Source organism: Bos javanicus, chromosome 4 (assembly GCF_032452875.1).
Source record: "Bos javanicus breed banteng chromosome 4, ARS-OSU_banteng_1.0, whole genome shotgun sequence".
Taxonomy (NCBI): Eukaryota; Metazoa; Chordata; class Mammalia; order Artiodactyla; family Bovidae; genus Bos; species Bos javanicus.
This window is the reverse complement of record NC_083871.1, coordinates 76,806,521-76,820,511: the sequence shown is the minus strand read 5'-3', so window position 1 is coordinate 76,820,511 and position 13,991 is coordinate 76,806,521. Positions and strand designations below refer to the sequence as shown.

The 13,991-nt window shown below is 51.8% G+C and overlaps 1 protein-coding gene across 1 annotated transcript in view; it reads left to right on the top strand.

The window, feature by feature from the left end:
* ADCY1 (adenylate cyclase 1) overlaps positions 1 to 13,991 on the top strand; it is a 106,753-nt gene that overhangs the window by 90,887 nt on the left and 1,875 nt on the right. Inside the window, exons 18-20 of the mRNA XM_061414405.1 lie at positions 3,669 to 3,783; positions 5,589 to 5,713; positions 7,661 to 13,981. Of these exons, the coding sequence (XP_061270389.1) occupies positions 3,669 to 3,783; positions 5,589 to 5,713; positions 7,661 to 7,999 (579 nt within the window). The 3' untranslated portion in view covers positions 8,000 to 13,981. The remainder of the gene's footprint in view (positions 1 to 3,668; positions 3,784 to 5,588; positions 5,714 to 7,660; positions 13,982 to 13,991) is intronic.

Below are 13,991 nucleotides of genomic sequence, written 5' to 3'. Positions count from 1 at the left end.
TGGTGACTGCAGCCATGAAATTAAAAGATGCTTACTCCTTGGAAGGAAAGTTATGACCAACCTAGATAGCATATTCAAAAGCAGAGACATTACTTTGCCAACAAAGGGTCTGTCTAGTCAAGGCTATGGTTTTTCCTGTGGTCATGTATGGATGTGAGAGTTGGACTGTGAAGAAGCCTGAGTGCCGAAGAATTGATGCTTTTCAACTGTGGTGTTGGAGAAGACTCTTGAGAGTCCCTTGGACTGCAAGGAGATCCAACCAGTCCATTCTGAAGGAGATCAGCCCTGGGATTTCTTTGGAAGGAATGATGCTAAAGCTGAAACTCCAGTACTTTGGCCACCTCATGCGAAGAGTTGACTCATTGTAAAAGACTCTGATGCTGGGAGGGATTGGGGGCATGACGAGAAGGGGACGACAAGGATGAGATGGCAGGATGGCATCACTGACTCGATGGACGTGAGTCTGAGTGAACTCCAGGAGTTGGTGATGGACAGGGAGGCCTGGCATGCTGCGATTCATGGGGTCGCAAAGAGTCGGACATGACTGAGTGACTGAACTGAACTGAACTGAACTCTGCATATAAGTTAAATAAGCAGGGTGACAGTATACAGCCTTGACGTAGTCCTTATCCTATTTGGAATCAGTCTGTTCTTCCATGTCCCGTTCTAACTGTTACTTCCTGACCTGCATACACATTTCTCAAGAGGCAGGTCAGGTGGTCTGATATTCCCATCTCTATCAGAATTTTCCACAGTTTATTGTGATCCACACAGTCAAAGGCTTTGGCATACTCCATACAGCAGAAATAGATGTTTTTCTGGAACTCTCTTGCTTTTTCAATGGTCTGGTTGATGTTGGCAATTTGATCTCTGGTTCCTCTGCTTTTTCTAAAACCAGCTTGAACATCTGGAAGTTCACGGTTCATGTATTGCTGAAGCCTGGCTTGGAGAATTTTGAGCATTACTTTACTCTAGCGTGTGAGATGAGTGCAATTGTGTGGTAGTTTGAGCACTCTTTGGCATTGCCTTTCTTTGGGATTGGAATGAAAACTGACCTTTTCCAGTCCTGTGGCCACTGCTGAATTTTCCAAATTTGCTGGCATGTTGAGTGCAGCACTTTCACAGCATTGTCTGTTAGGATTGAAATAGCTCAGCAGGAATCCCATCACCTCCACTAGCTTTGTTCGTAGTGATGCTTCCTAAGGCCCACTTGACTTCACATTCCAGGATGTCTTGCTCTAGGTGAGTGATCACACCATCGTGATTATTTGGATCTTGAAGATCTTTTTTTGTACAGTTCTTCTTTGTATTCTTGCCACCTCTTCTTAATATCTTCTGCTTCTGTTAGATCCATACCATTTCTATCCCTTATTGAGCCCATCTTTGCATGAAATGTTCCCTTGGTATCTCTAATTTTTTTTTGAAGAGATTCTAGTCTTCCCCATTCTATTATTTTCCACTATTTCTTTTCACTGATCACTGAGGAAGGCTTTCTTATCTCTCCTTGCTATTCTTTGGAACTCTGCATTCAAATGGGTATATCTTTCCTTTTCTCCTTTGATTTTGGCTTCTCTTCTTTTCACAACTATTTGTAAAGCCTCCTTAGACAGCCATTTTGCTTTTTTGCATTCCTTTTTCCTGGGGATGGTCTTGATCCCTGTCCCCTGTACAGTGTCATGAACCTCTGTCCATAGTTCATCAGAGACTCTGTCTGTCAGATCTAGTCCCTTAAATCTACTTGTCACTTCTGCTGTATAAACATAAGGTATTTGATTTAGGTCATACCTGAATGGTCTAGTGGTTTTCCCCACTTTCTTCAATTTAAGTCTGAATTTGGCAATAAGGAGTTCATGATCTGAGCCACAGTCAGCTCCTGGTCTTGTTTTTGCTGACTGTATAGAGCTTCTCCATTTTTGGCTGCAAAGAATATAATCAGTCTGATTTTGGTGTTGGCCATCTGGTGATGTCCATATGTAGAGTCTTCTCTTGTGTTGTTGGAAGAGGGTATAAAAGTCAGTTGCTTTCTTTTATACCAACAATGAACAAGGGGAATTTAAAATAACAAATACAATGCCATTTACATTAGCACCCCAAAATTAAATATTAGGTAGAAATTAAATATATATATATAATATCTCTAGGAGGAAAACTATAAAAGTCTGATTAAAGAGATTGAAGATCTAAATCAGTCAAAAACTACTCAGTGTTTCTGCATAGAAAGACTCAATATCATTAAGATGTCAGTTATTCTCACTTGATCTGTAGACAGTGCAATCCTGATCAAAGTATAGGAGGTTATTTTGTGATATTGACCAACTGATCCTAAGTTTGCATGGAAAGACAAAAGACTGAGGGTAGTCAACACAGCATAGCAGAAGCAGGACGAAATTAGAGGACTGACACTGTCGGACGCCAAGATTTATGGAATTTCCCTGGTGGCCCAGTGGCTAACACTCCTGGCTCCCAATGCAGGGGACCCAGGTTTGATCCCTGATCAGGGAACTACATCTCACATGCTGCAACTAAGATTTCACATACTCCAACTAAAATAAAGATCCTGCATGATTCAACAAAGATCAAAGATTTCGCATCCTGCAGCTAAGAGTCAGCACAGCCAGATAAAGAAGTAATATTAAAAAATTTCTATAGAGCTGCAGTAATCAATACAGTATGGTTTTGGCAAAAGAGTAGTGAAATAAACCAGTGGAACAGAATAGAGAGCCCAGGAATAGATCCGCATAAATATAATCAACTGATCTTTGACAAATGGATCAAAGATAGTCTTCAACAAATGGTGCTATAAAAAATTGGATATCTGGCTATCTATATTTGTAAAATGAATCCAGGCACAGACCTTATATTCTTCACAAAAACTAACTCAAAATGTATCATAGGCCTGTATGTAAAATGCAACACTATAAGACATCTAGAAGATAACATGGGAGAAAACCTAGGTAACCTTGGGTTTGGCGATGAGTTTTTAGATGCGGTACAAAAAGCATGATCTGTGAAAGAAAACACTGTTAGGTTGGACTTGATTAAAATTTTAAAATTCAACTTGTGGAAAATACTATAATGAAAAGACAATCCATAGACTTGGAGAAAATCTTTGCAAACCACCTGATTTGTATCCAAGGAGATACAACACAATGAAAGAGAGTCTCAGTGTGAGGAAGGAGGGTTGGATTTGCTCTCTGCTGTGTGAATGCTGACCATCCACTGTGCTCACCTTGCTTTGTTTGTTTACAGTGGGCCAGTGGCAGCATTGTCTGAGCAGTGGGACACTTGGTTTCCCACAACAGGGTCCTCTCCCATCCCACCAGCCCATTCCTGCAGAAGGGCTCTGCTTAGGTTCCAGTGGCATCAGCCTCTGCTCTCAGGAGCTGTAAGCCTTGAGCAATACTATTCTACCTCTGTTTCAGTCTCCTACCTGTAGAATGGGATGATAAATACACACTAGGGCAGCTGTAGGGTGCCACTCAATCCCTGATGAGAACCACCCAGCCAGCCTCCAGCCCCAGCCAGCTATTGACATGGGGATCAAGCCCCTCATCCCATGAGGGGGTACAGGGTAGTCCCCTCACCTCTGCAGGTCACTGGCTGAGTGTCCCTGTCCTCTTTGCCCTTACACCCCTCAAATGTAATAACCTGTGTGTGCTCACGTCCAGGCTAAGAAGTGCATCTCCTCCCACCTCAGCACGTTGGCAGATTTTGCCATCGAGATGTTTGATGTCCTGGATGAGATCAACTACCAGTCTTATAACGACTTTGTGCTCCGTGTTGGTATGTGGCGGCAAGCTATCCCATCACTTGGGCCAGCTCACCCTTTCTCTACTGCCCTGGGAGCCTGTGGCTTGGGCCTTTCCTCACGAGCAGGGGTCACTGGTCCAGACTCCCTTATCTCACAGGAAGGAGGATGGCGCCACCCAGAGGAGTGCCAGGGATGCAGGGAACACTGGGTATCCATGACTTAGAGCCTGGAAGAATCACTGTCCAGCTCACACAACACAGGGGAAATCTTGATTGTCCTAGAGACTCTCAGATATATCTCTGAGCCCACACTTACCTGGAGGAAGATGCCCCGCTTCCTGTCGGCAGGCCTGGGTATCTCATACGCTGTGCAGGAGCCCAGCGGTGTAGGCTCAGGCTGGGCCCTCGGTCCTCCTGGGCTCCTGTCCCTTGCCTGTGAGTGAGGAGGAAAACCAGCTGGGATCTGAGCTCCTCTCTAGCTCTTTCCAAACTATAGGGTTTCTTTTTTTTTTTAGTCTTAAATTAATTTTTTCCCCCCCGGGTAGATAGGTTTAGCAGAAAAAATTGTATTAGTTGAGGATATAGTTAAACTAGAGATTTCTCCCTCCCTCCCTCCCTTCCTTCCTCTGTCTGTTCCTCCCTCCCCTCTTTCTCCCCACCCTTACCCCTTAGTCTATGATACAGTTAAACTGGACATTTATTTTAAACGTTTAGTGACCTTAAAAACAGAACTTAGAGCTGAGTTTGAGTGGTTTTGAGGGGTGGTAGCCAGTGTCCACCAGGGCGGGGGAAGTTCTGATGAGCTTAAACACGAGAGCTGACCTAGCCTGGTGCCCGGCCCACGGGATGTGCTGGAGGTGGGAGCAGGGCGCCCTCTGTGCCTCACCTGCAGGGTTCAGTTCTCGTCCAGGGCCACGGGCTCAGATGCGTAGATGAACGGATGTGACAGGAAACAGATCCAAGGGTCCATCAGGGAGATTCTGTTTCTTACTCTCCTATTGAGGACCCACAGGCCAGTTGGACCTCCGTGCCTGGGTGGCTGGTCATACAGGAGGCTGGATCCTGGCTCAGCCTCACCCACATGGATTAGGGCCTCCAGGGCGGTAGAGGGGGGCTCCCCAGGTTCCCCCAGCCATCTGGAAGTGTCCCTTTTGGGGCTTCTCCCTGGGTCCCCACATCCACTGAGCCTGAGCCTCCCGGCTCAGTTCAGCCTGTTCTGCCTCCGCTTCCTCCTGAAGATGCCAAGCACCTGCTACCCAGGCTTCAGGGGCCTGACTGGGTCAGTGTCTGAAAGGCTATTAATATGCTTGGGTAAGCTCAGAAAAATTGATGCAGACTACAGAGTCAGAAGGAGTGATGTGCCATCAGCTCAGATCTGGGGAGATTTGGGGCACATGGGCCTGTGTTACTGTCCAGGCCAGTTAGACCCTGACCGCATAAAGAGAAAGGGGCCTCACTCTCTTTAGAGCATCCTCAAATACTTAGTTCTGGGCCCCACACCAGAAAGAACAGAGGGATCCCATCTGGGGAAACAGGAGCTACTGCCCTTTCTGGAAGAGGGAGCTGGGTGTGGGAACACACCTGCAGACTGAAAGCTTAGCTTTCTTAGCAGCAGGACTCAGCATGAGGTCGCGCTTCCAGGAAATGGGACTTCTTGTGGTGGGGACCGCTGGCTAATGGTGTGGGATGCAAGTGGAGAGCTGCCCCTCGGCAATGCTGTAGGGTCCTTGCTTTGGGGAGGAGTGTTGCTCGATGACCCCGTAAGCCGTGACTTCATGAGGGGCAGCTCCTCCCCTGGGAAGCCTCTGCACTGACACCACGCCGTGGCTGTTTTCCAGGCATCAATGTTGGCCCCGTGGTGGCTGGAGTGATCGGGGCTCGCAGGCCGCAGTATGACATTTGGGGGAACACGGTCAATGTGGCCAGTCGGATGGACAGTACCGGCGTCCAGGGCAGGATCCAGGTCAGTTCACTCAGAAGTCCCCAGGGCCCAGGTGTCCATCCTGGCGGTGGGAGACTGCTGTGGGAGGAGCAAGGGTCGTGTTGGGGTGGCCACCCAGTCCAGCAGCCTGCGTCCTCCTGTCCCTGTCTGCCTTTTCTGGGTGGGGCCACTGAACCATGTGGCTTAATGTGTCTGCGGCTTCGGCGGCGGGGGGTGGGGTGACCCCTCTGTGGTCAGGAGCAGAGTTGGGGTGATGAGTGGCAGGGGACAGTTAGTTGGGAGTAGTGACAGCTCCCTAGAACTGAGAAGGGGCTTCCTTGCCTTTTGAAAGGTGAGTGCAGTGGGGCCACCTGACCTGAGAACCTGTGGGTGGCTCATGGGGGACGAGACTTGGTGCCATGACTCCAGCCGGCACTGAAGATTTGAAAGACAGTGGCAGAGAACGTAGTGCTGGGTGAGCAGGGCCAAGCCCTCCTGCTGTGGTCGGGCCTCGAGGCGGCCTCTGAGCATTGCACACCCAGCAATCACCACCTTGCAGCCAGTTAATGCTGGTCCTTTAACTTTATCACAGCTTCTCACTTGGTCCTCCAGAGACCCGTGCATTCACCCTAGGGTTTGAGAGAGACACTGGGGTGCGATCCTGCAGGCTGCAGTTCAGTGAGAAGATTGCGGCTTGGGGCTGTCCCGCATCATGCACCTTCAGTTCCTGGGGCCCCGCCCCCGTTCATTGGGCACTAACTCTCAGGCAGGCACCTGTGACGATTCCCAGGTTCCACCTCAGCCATCTGCTTGGGGATCAAGCAGGTACTTCCCTGGAATTCCTCTATGGGGTCCAGCACTGTCTCTTAGACAGAGTGAGGTTGACGTGGCTGCAGAGCAGGTGTCCCCCCATCCCTGATGCTGGCCAGGCCTCACAGAGAACTCTAGGGAGAGTTCCTAGTCAGCCTCTTGGGAAATATAGGGATTCTCCTGATGATGGTTAAAAATCAGACTTCCTGCGGATGCCCTCTCAGCCTCTTGGGGACCTTGTGTCTCTGAGCCCCTGACCTGGACCCTCTCTGGGACCCACTTCGGCAACATCATGCACAGCCCCGACTCACAGCCTGGGACTTCCTGGCTCTAATCTCAAGGTGGAGGGATGCAGAGGACAGGGGTGGCTGGAGCTCCCAGGCAACCTGGAAGGACACCCAGGCCCATCCCAACCTAAAACCTTCATTTTTAACTTTACTGTGTGTAGTGGCGGATTACCTTTACCTCCAGCAATTCTTTGTGCTATGATCTGGGAATTTCATTGCCTCCTATTCTTCATAAGGCAAGAAAGGAGGGAGCTCACCATAAGGATAAGACTCAGAGGGTTTTGTCAGTGTGTATATTTGGGCTTGAGCTGGACGTCAGGGTTCTAGGGAGTGCAGATCTTTTTGAATGGATGAATGGTGGGTTCAGTGTGAAAGGAAAGAGACTTTTATCACCGTACGTTTTGCCACCTTGCATCTCAGAGGCCTCATCTGAGAGGTGACCTTTCTGACAATAGCGTCTGCCCTGTGTAACCGGCTAGTCTGTGGCTCAGTTCCACGAAGGACTTTGGGGTGCACTGAGCCTGTTGGGGAACCGCGTAAGGCCATGTAGCTCCGGCCCTCAGTTGGAGCTTGGTGTCCAGGCATCTGGCTCGGGGGTGACCACAGAGCTCACATGCCAGTCCTTGAGGCTGGGTCCTTGTGGGCCCGTCCAGTCTGCTCGTCCACTCTCGGTACTCCTCATGGTGAGTGCTGTCATCTCCTGTTTGTCCAGGGCCCCGTTAAGGCCCCTCTGAGTCCCGTGCTCTTTGCATGATCACGTCCTTCTCACAGAGAGACCAGAGTGACCATGGGAGGAGCATGACTCAGCCTCCAGGCAGAGCTGGGGTGGGCAGTGCTGGGGGAGGAGGGACCCTCCCGTGGGCTCCCTGTTGACCGCCGTTCCCCTCTGCAGGTCACAGAGGAAGTTCACCGGCTGCTGCGGCGGGGTTCCTACCGCTTCGTGTGCCGAGGCAAAGTCAGTGTCAAGGGCAAGGGTGAGATGCTGACATACTTCCTCGAAGGCAGGACCGATGGAAATGGCTCCCAAACCAGGTCCCTGAACTCAGAGCGGAAAATGTATCCTTTCGGAAGAGCTGGCCTCCAGACCAGACTGGCTGCGGGTCACCCCCCGGTACCTCCTGCAGCCGGCCCCCCAGTTGGAGCTGGGCCAGGGGCTCTGCAGGGCTCGGGGCTTGCCCCAGGCCCCCCAGGCCAACACCTGCCCCCTGGAGCCTCTGGGAAGGAGGCTTAGTGGAGCCCATGCCAGCCGCTTGGGGCACAGGGCACAAATGCTTGAGGTATTGGGGGTCTTTGGGGCTCCCCCAGGGACCAGCCCAGCCAGCAGAGCAGGGCTGGGAGCCGGTGACTGGGCTGGGGAAGGGGCACAGTCCAGGCATGACTTGAAGCAGCTGGGCAGTGAGTCCAGCAGTGAGTCGGGTGAGGGGCGAACCCTGACCGCACGGACACCGAGGTTTTAGCGGCGACTGTGTTTGCTTTGTCCTCACCTCAGTGGCAGAAGGAGGTTGGCTGGGTCAGCTCCAGGTGTCAGGACCTTCAGGACATTCTCCAGGGCCATAGGCTACAGTGAGAGCCTCAGAGGTCTGGCTGACAGTGACTGGGGCGCCCACCTTGTGCCCTGAGATGGATCAGCGTCAGCCCAGCAGTGTGGGTCCCATGGGGGCAGCTCCAGCCCTGGGCAGTGGCCTGCAGAGCCCGGAGTGGGAGTCAGGACTCTCTCAGCAGGGCAGAGCTGTACAGGCCTTAGGGGATGGTTTGGGAAGAATTGAGAAGCCCCTGTCCCACTGCATGTGTGGTGGTGGCCACTGGCTTTCTTCAGATTGAGTTTTCGCTGAGAGTCAGAGATGGGTCTTCTGGAATTCCTGGGGGCCCTGCAGCCACATCTCTGTGACCAGCATAGTTCATGTTCTGCCTCTGCGTTCTCCACCTGCCCCACCTGAGTGCATCAGCTCCTGTGAAACCTGGACATTCCCTTTTCTGCCCACGCCACTGTTTGTTCAAAGGAGAGAAGGTGGTTGGTGTCATTTCTTACCTCTCTACCGTGGCACCTTGGGTTCCTGTATGCTGAACAGCAGTGCAAGGCTTTGTTGACTTTGAAGATAAGTGAACCTCACAAGCATGAGAAAGCTTCTTCCTGGATGGACGGTGTTCCTCCAGCAGAACCGGTCCCCTGGATGTGGAGTTTTGGCATTCATGGCTGTCAGTTTAGATGTCCCTGCTCTAATTTGCGGGGAAAGTGACTGCAAATAATTCTGTGCAAGTCTGGGAATCTCCTACCAGTGTATCTCTGTGGTTGCCATGGAGATGAGGAGCATGACCATGCTGGAATATGCTGTTACAGGGGGCAGGGGTGCAGGAGGGCCAGTAGGAAGGAACTGTCTAGAAATAGCTGGACGTGGAGACCTTGACTTTTGACCGCAGGGAGGAGGGCAGCTTGAAACTGGAGGGAAGGTTCTGGGCAGGCAAGTCAATGTGGGGGGGATGTCCATCTGAGACCTAGAGCTTTGACAGCATCTGGGGGAGGTCCTGTGGTTTCAGGGGAGCCCTGCTTGGCAGAGTCAGCAGCCTGGGTGTCCCTCTCTTCTCTGGTCTCCAAGGGCTCTACTCCCTCCCTGGGGGTTCTGACTTTGCTATATTGGAACAGGGGCTCACTTTGGACTGAACCCCATGTCCTCTGGGCTCCCCCCATTTTGGGCATGTGTCTTGTGACTGTGGGGGCGAGTAGCCAGCAGAGTCGGCCACTTAGCCAGTGTGGATGGGCCAGTGACAGAGGTGGGCAGGTGGACAGTCTTTCCTCAGATGCACCCTGGCTGAGTGGTCACCCGCCTCCTACAGACAGGGCAGAACCAAGTCGTCTCCAGAGCACATGGCTTCTGCAGGTGTGCACATCTGTGCCAAGCCGTGGGGCTGAGATGCTGTCCAGGGTCCTGCTGCCCATCTGCTCACCATGGCCGAGCTTCCACCCCAGGGCATGGTGGGAGGAGGTGGACGGCATGTTGGAGCATGACACTGCGAATATGCTCTGTCACCCAGCAAAGGGGGCGCTCCATTCAGGGTGCAGGCTGTAAGCTGCAGAGAGGATCCTGGGCCACGTGAGTTAACTCAGTGTGACCAATGTGATCACATGGCCCCTTAGAAGTGGATGAGGCAGGTAGGCAGTCAGGAATATTCTGAGCATGAGGTTTCTGTTTAAAGATGAGGGGCTGCAGTTGGTCGAAGGTGAGGATGGCCCAGCCATCAGCCAGTGAGGAAGCAGTCGTTGCTCCCACAGCCACGGGCTCTGAATTCACATCGACTTGAGCGAAATGGACGCTGAGCCTGGGGTGAGATCCCAGCCTTGCTGTGCTGGGACCTTGGGTCCACAGAGCCGCGGGATCCCCACGTGGGTTGGCAAAGCCACGGAACGCGTGGCCCCCCGTCACCGCCACCTCGGGAAGCCATCGGGGCCTCAGCTGTTCTGAAACGGCGAGGTCTCCCCTTCGATGAGCAGAACCACCTTCATCATCAGCAGCTCCAAACCCTACCTGCTTCCTGTGGGCACAGGGGCCGTGTTCAGCCATAACGTTCCTTGGGGTTTGGTCAACAATTTCCTTTTTATTTGTGATAAGACTGTATGATATTGCCTTATTTATTTTCAACCTTGTACAATAATCATGTACAAATGTTAGAGCCTCCCGAGTAGGATTCTCTCTAAATTATTTATTTTAAGATGCTCTGTAAATAGTGCACTGGGTAAGGTGCTGCCTGCTCCCTTCTGACCAAAATGAAGGCAAGCCCAACTCCCGGTGTGAACAGCACACTTTAGCCTATGCGTGAGGTCCCTAATGCATCCCCCTGCTTGGCCTGGCTGCTACCCTTTGGAATGACCCCGTCCTTGTGTCCTTTCAAGACCCTTGCATGCCTCTTGTGCCTGACCTCAGTAGATTAGAACACAGCCCTGAACTTCCGAACGCTTCCACGGCCCCCAACCCTGGGCCGGTCCACTCGGAGGTCTGTGTCCTACAGGGTGGACGCCTGCCCCCAGACCCAGCCGCCGTGAGCCTGCCATGTTTATCAGACTCCAGAGCCACCAGGGCTTCCGATCCTTTCTGTCACTCGAAGCAATAACTCTAACTCCAAACTGTAGAGACAGGTCTGGTCCAAAGCAGATTGGTGTCAGAGACAGGCCATGTGTACGTTTCCCCAAACCGAAGGGCACTGTGGGGCGCTGATACCCCCAATCCCTGGCCGATGTGCAGGCTTGGGCAGGGTCCAGCCAGCCTTCCTTGCTTTCCATCTGATACCATTGTCCCAGCAGCCACCTGGATATAATATTTGAATCCTTGCTTTCGCCTGCCGCTCAGGAAGGAAGAGCTGGGTTGGCCTGGCAGCTGTGTTTAGGTTTTCTCCCTGGCAGGCGGACCTGTCTCATTTCCAGGGTGTGTCCGCCCTTCCACATGGCGTGTCTGTGATTCCCTGAGTCTGGGATCCTGGAGGTTTCTCCCTATGTGGCAGGTCCTGCTGGGGACAAAATGCCTGACTCATAAGGCAAACGCTGCCTAAGTGTACATCCATCACGCACATAGGAAATGCGTGTTCCCATGATATGCCCTGCATCAAGCAGTTCCCTTACAGGGGACCACAGACCTGCTGTCACACTTGTCATTCTGAAGTGTGCAGGCCCGTCGATTGTGTATAACTAGCCCCCACCCAGAAAACTGACGTGCCCTGGTTTTGTAATGGCTTCAATTAACAAAACAAAACAAAACCCCCAAATCTAAACTTCGTAGAGGCAATTGGTTTCAAAATATTTGCTTTGGTGAAATATTTAAATGAGAGGTGGACTGTGGCTGGTGGCAGTTGGAGGACACGACCGTGTCCAAGGGCCCGGATGTCCCCCTCGCCAGCTGCAGTTTGCTTTGAAAGTTGCAAGTGTGCATTAGCCTTCCTAGATTATCATGTAACATTCCCGGTTCCATTGTGAACGATGAAAGATGTGACAGCTCTTCATGCAGCCTCCTGGGTTTGCATCTGCCTTCACAGAACCTTAGGCTGGGAGTGGGTCTAAGTCAGATTCCAGGTCCACCGGGGGCTGTGCTGCCAGGTCTGGAGGTCAGCAGGCCGGACAGGGGGCCCTAGGCCTGGGTGTTTGGAGGCTAGCTGTAATGGCTCAGGCCTCCACCTTGAGTTGGGAGACAGAGATGGGTTTTACCCTAGGAAGTTCGCTGACACAGTGCCCAGGGTCCGATGACATCTCTTGGTCTGTTGTGAGCAGAGACCAGGCCAGGTGCCCGAGGGTTGGCCTTGTGTGCTGTGGGGGGAGTGGAATTGTGACTTTTCCCAGAGGTTTCAGGAGATTGGGGCTAGTGTACCTGCATAGGTGGCACCTGGGGAGTGCTACCAGGCAGCTGTTTCCCACCCTCAAAAGCAGGGAGGGCATCCTTGATTCTCTGTGAACTGATGGCTGGGAGCCTGGTGCCAAGGAGACAGTGTGGGAGGGTGAGTGGGATGCAGGGGACAGCTGAGTGGCTGGGGCCAGGCAGGCATGCCCCGCAGGGTGGTCAGTCATACCAGCTGTGGACCATGGGCTCAGCCCCAGAGGCTGGGACCCAATCTATATTTCCCTCTCAGGTCAGGGGCACACCCCAGACTGTGGGCATACAGGGGAGCTCCTGGGGACTTCTCACTTCCAGGAAGCCCCGGGAAGCTTTGGAAAGGATTCAGCGGTTTTTCCTTTGGTCTGTGCTCTGTCCTTCCGTCTGTGCTCACATGGGTGGGAGGCAGGTCCTGTGATGGTGAGAGGAAGTCTGTCTTCTTTGTTCAGCTCATGAAATTAACAAGCCCAATTTCAGGTACCCCATTTGGGGCTGGACCTCCCTAAACAGCTTGACCTCATGGTAACAACTCAGACATTCATATTCCTTAATTTTCCTGAAAGTATAACACATGTGTTCACTAAGATCAAAGATAACTTTTTTGCCAGAGGCCTAACTTAATCTGAATCTGTGTGTGTGTGTGTGTGCGCGTGCACACGCGTGTGTGTTTGCATGGCGTGGCATAAGCAAAATTAGAATCAGTTATTTGTTCCTGGAATCAGGATGGATTCATATAAGAAACAAACTAGGAATACAGGAATACAGACTACAGGAATACAGGAATAACTAGGAATACAGACAGATGACTGCCCCCCAGGGCATCAGGTGAAGCCGTCCCTGCTTGCCCCTAGAGGTCCCGAGCCTGGAAGCAGGGGGCCGGGAGGAGTGGACAGAAAGGGGGCCTTGACCCCCTCTGGCATCCAGGTGGAACCCAAGCCTCCATCTCCAGCAACTACTAGAGAGTAAGGAGGCTTCCTCCCTCCCTCCCTTCTTTTTTTTTTTTTCCTAAAAGAATCTCTCTCCAGTATCAGTATAAAGTTCAGGGCATCAAGACCCCAGCCTGATTCCACTTCCTGTCATCTGTGTGGTGGTTTTATTTTTGTTGTGTTTGGGTTTTGGTATATGTGGAGGCCTGTGGGGAGAGCTGCAGGTGGGTGGCTGTTGGTTCAGGAGTTCTGGAGGAAGGAGCTGGCAGGGCACCCCCACCTCCCTGTACCTGGGGAGCCACTTGGAGGTCTGGCTTCAATCTCTGGGCTGAAGGAGAAAACAATGGACAGATGGTCTTCTAGGGAATGGGCCACAATTGGCTGGGGAAGCCCCGGATCTCTTGTGATTACAGATGGCTCCTATTCTTCAGCCACAAATAATGACTGTCCATGTAGTTATTAATATAATCCTTCATTCCTTTGTGAAATCCCTGTACTTCCCTAGATTCAGTTTGTTCTACACTAATAACCACAGGGAAATGGTAGATCACTCCTCTGTGCAGTTAAACTACATCTCCGGTGGACTTTTCATGTGACCACAAACTAAGGAAACCATCATGACTAAGACCCACGTCTAGCTCGGTAGGTGACGGAGCATCTTACCTGGGCTTCACCCTGCCCACCTCCAAACAGTCGGCAGGGGGAGGTGTGGCCATGCTCCCCACATTGTTGGTGAAGAATCTGAGGCTCAGAGAGGCTACAGACGTGGACAAAGTCACACAGTCCTGAGCGGCAGGACGAGGATTCACCCTGTTCCTGTCCGTTCCGAGCTCCTGGTTTCCAATTCTATTCAGCGCCTCTTGACTCACGGTGAAATTGGGGAAGTTGTGTTGGTTTTAATGGCGCCCTTAGCCTGTGTGCACATGAGTGGTGGGGGTGCATGCCA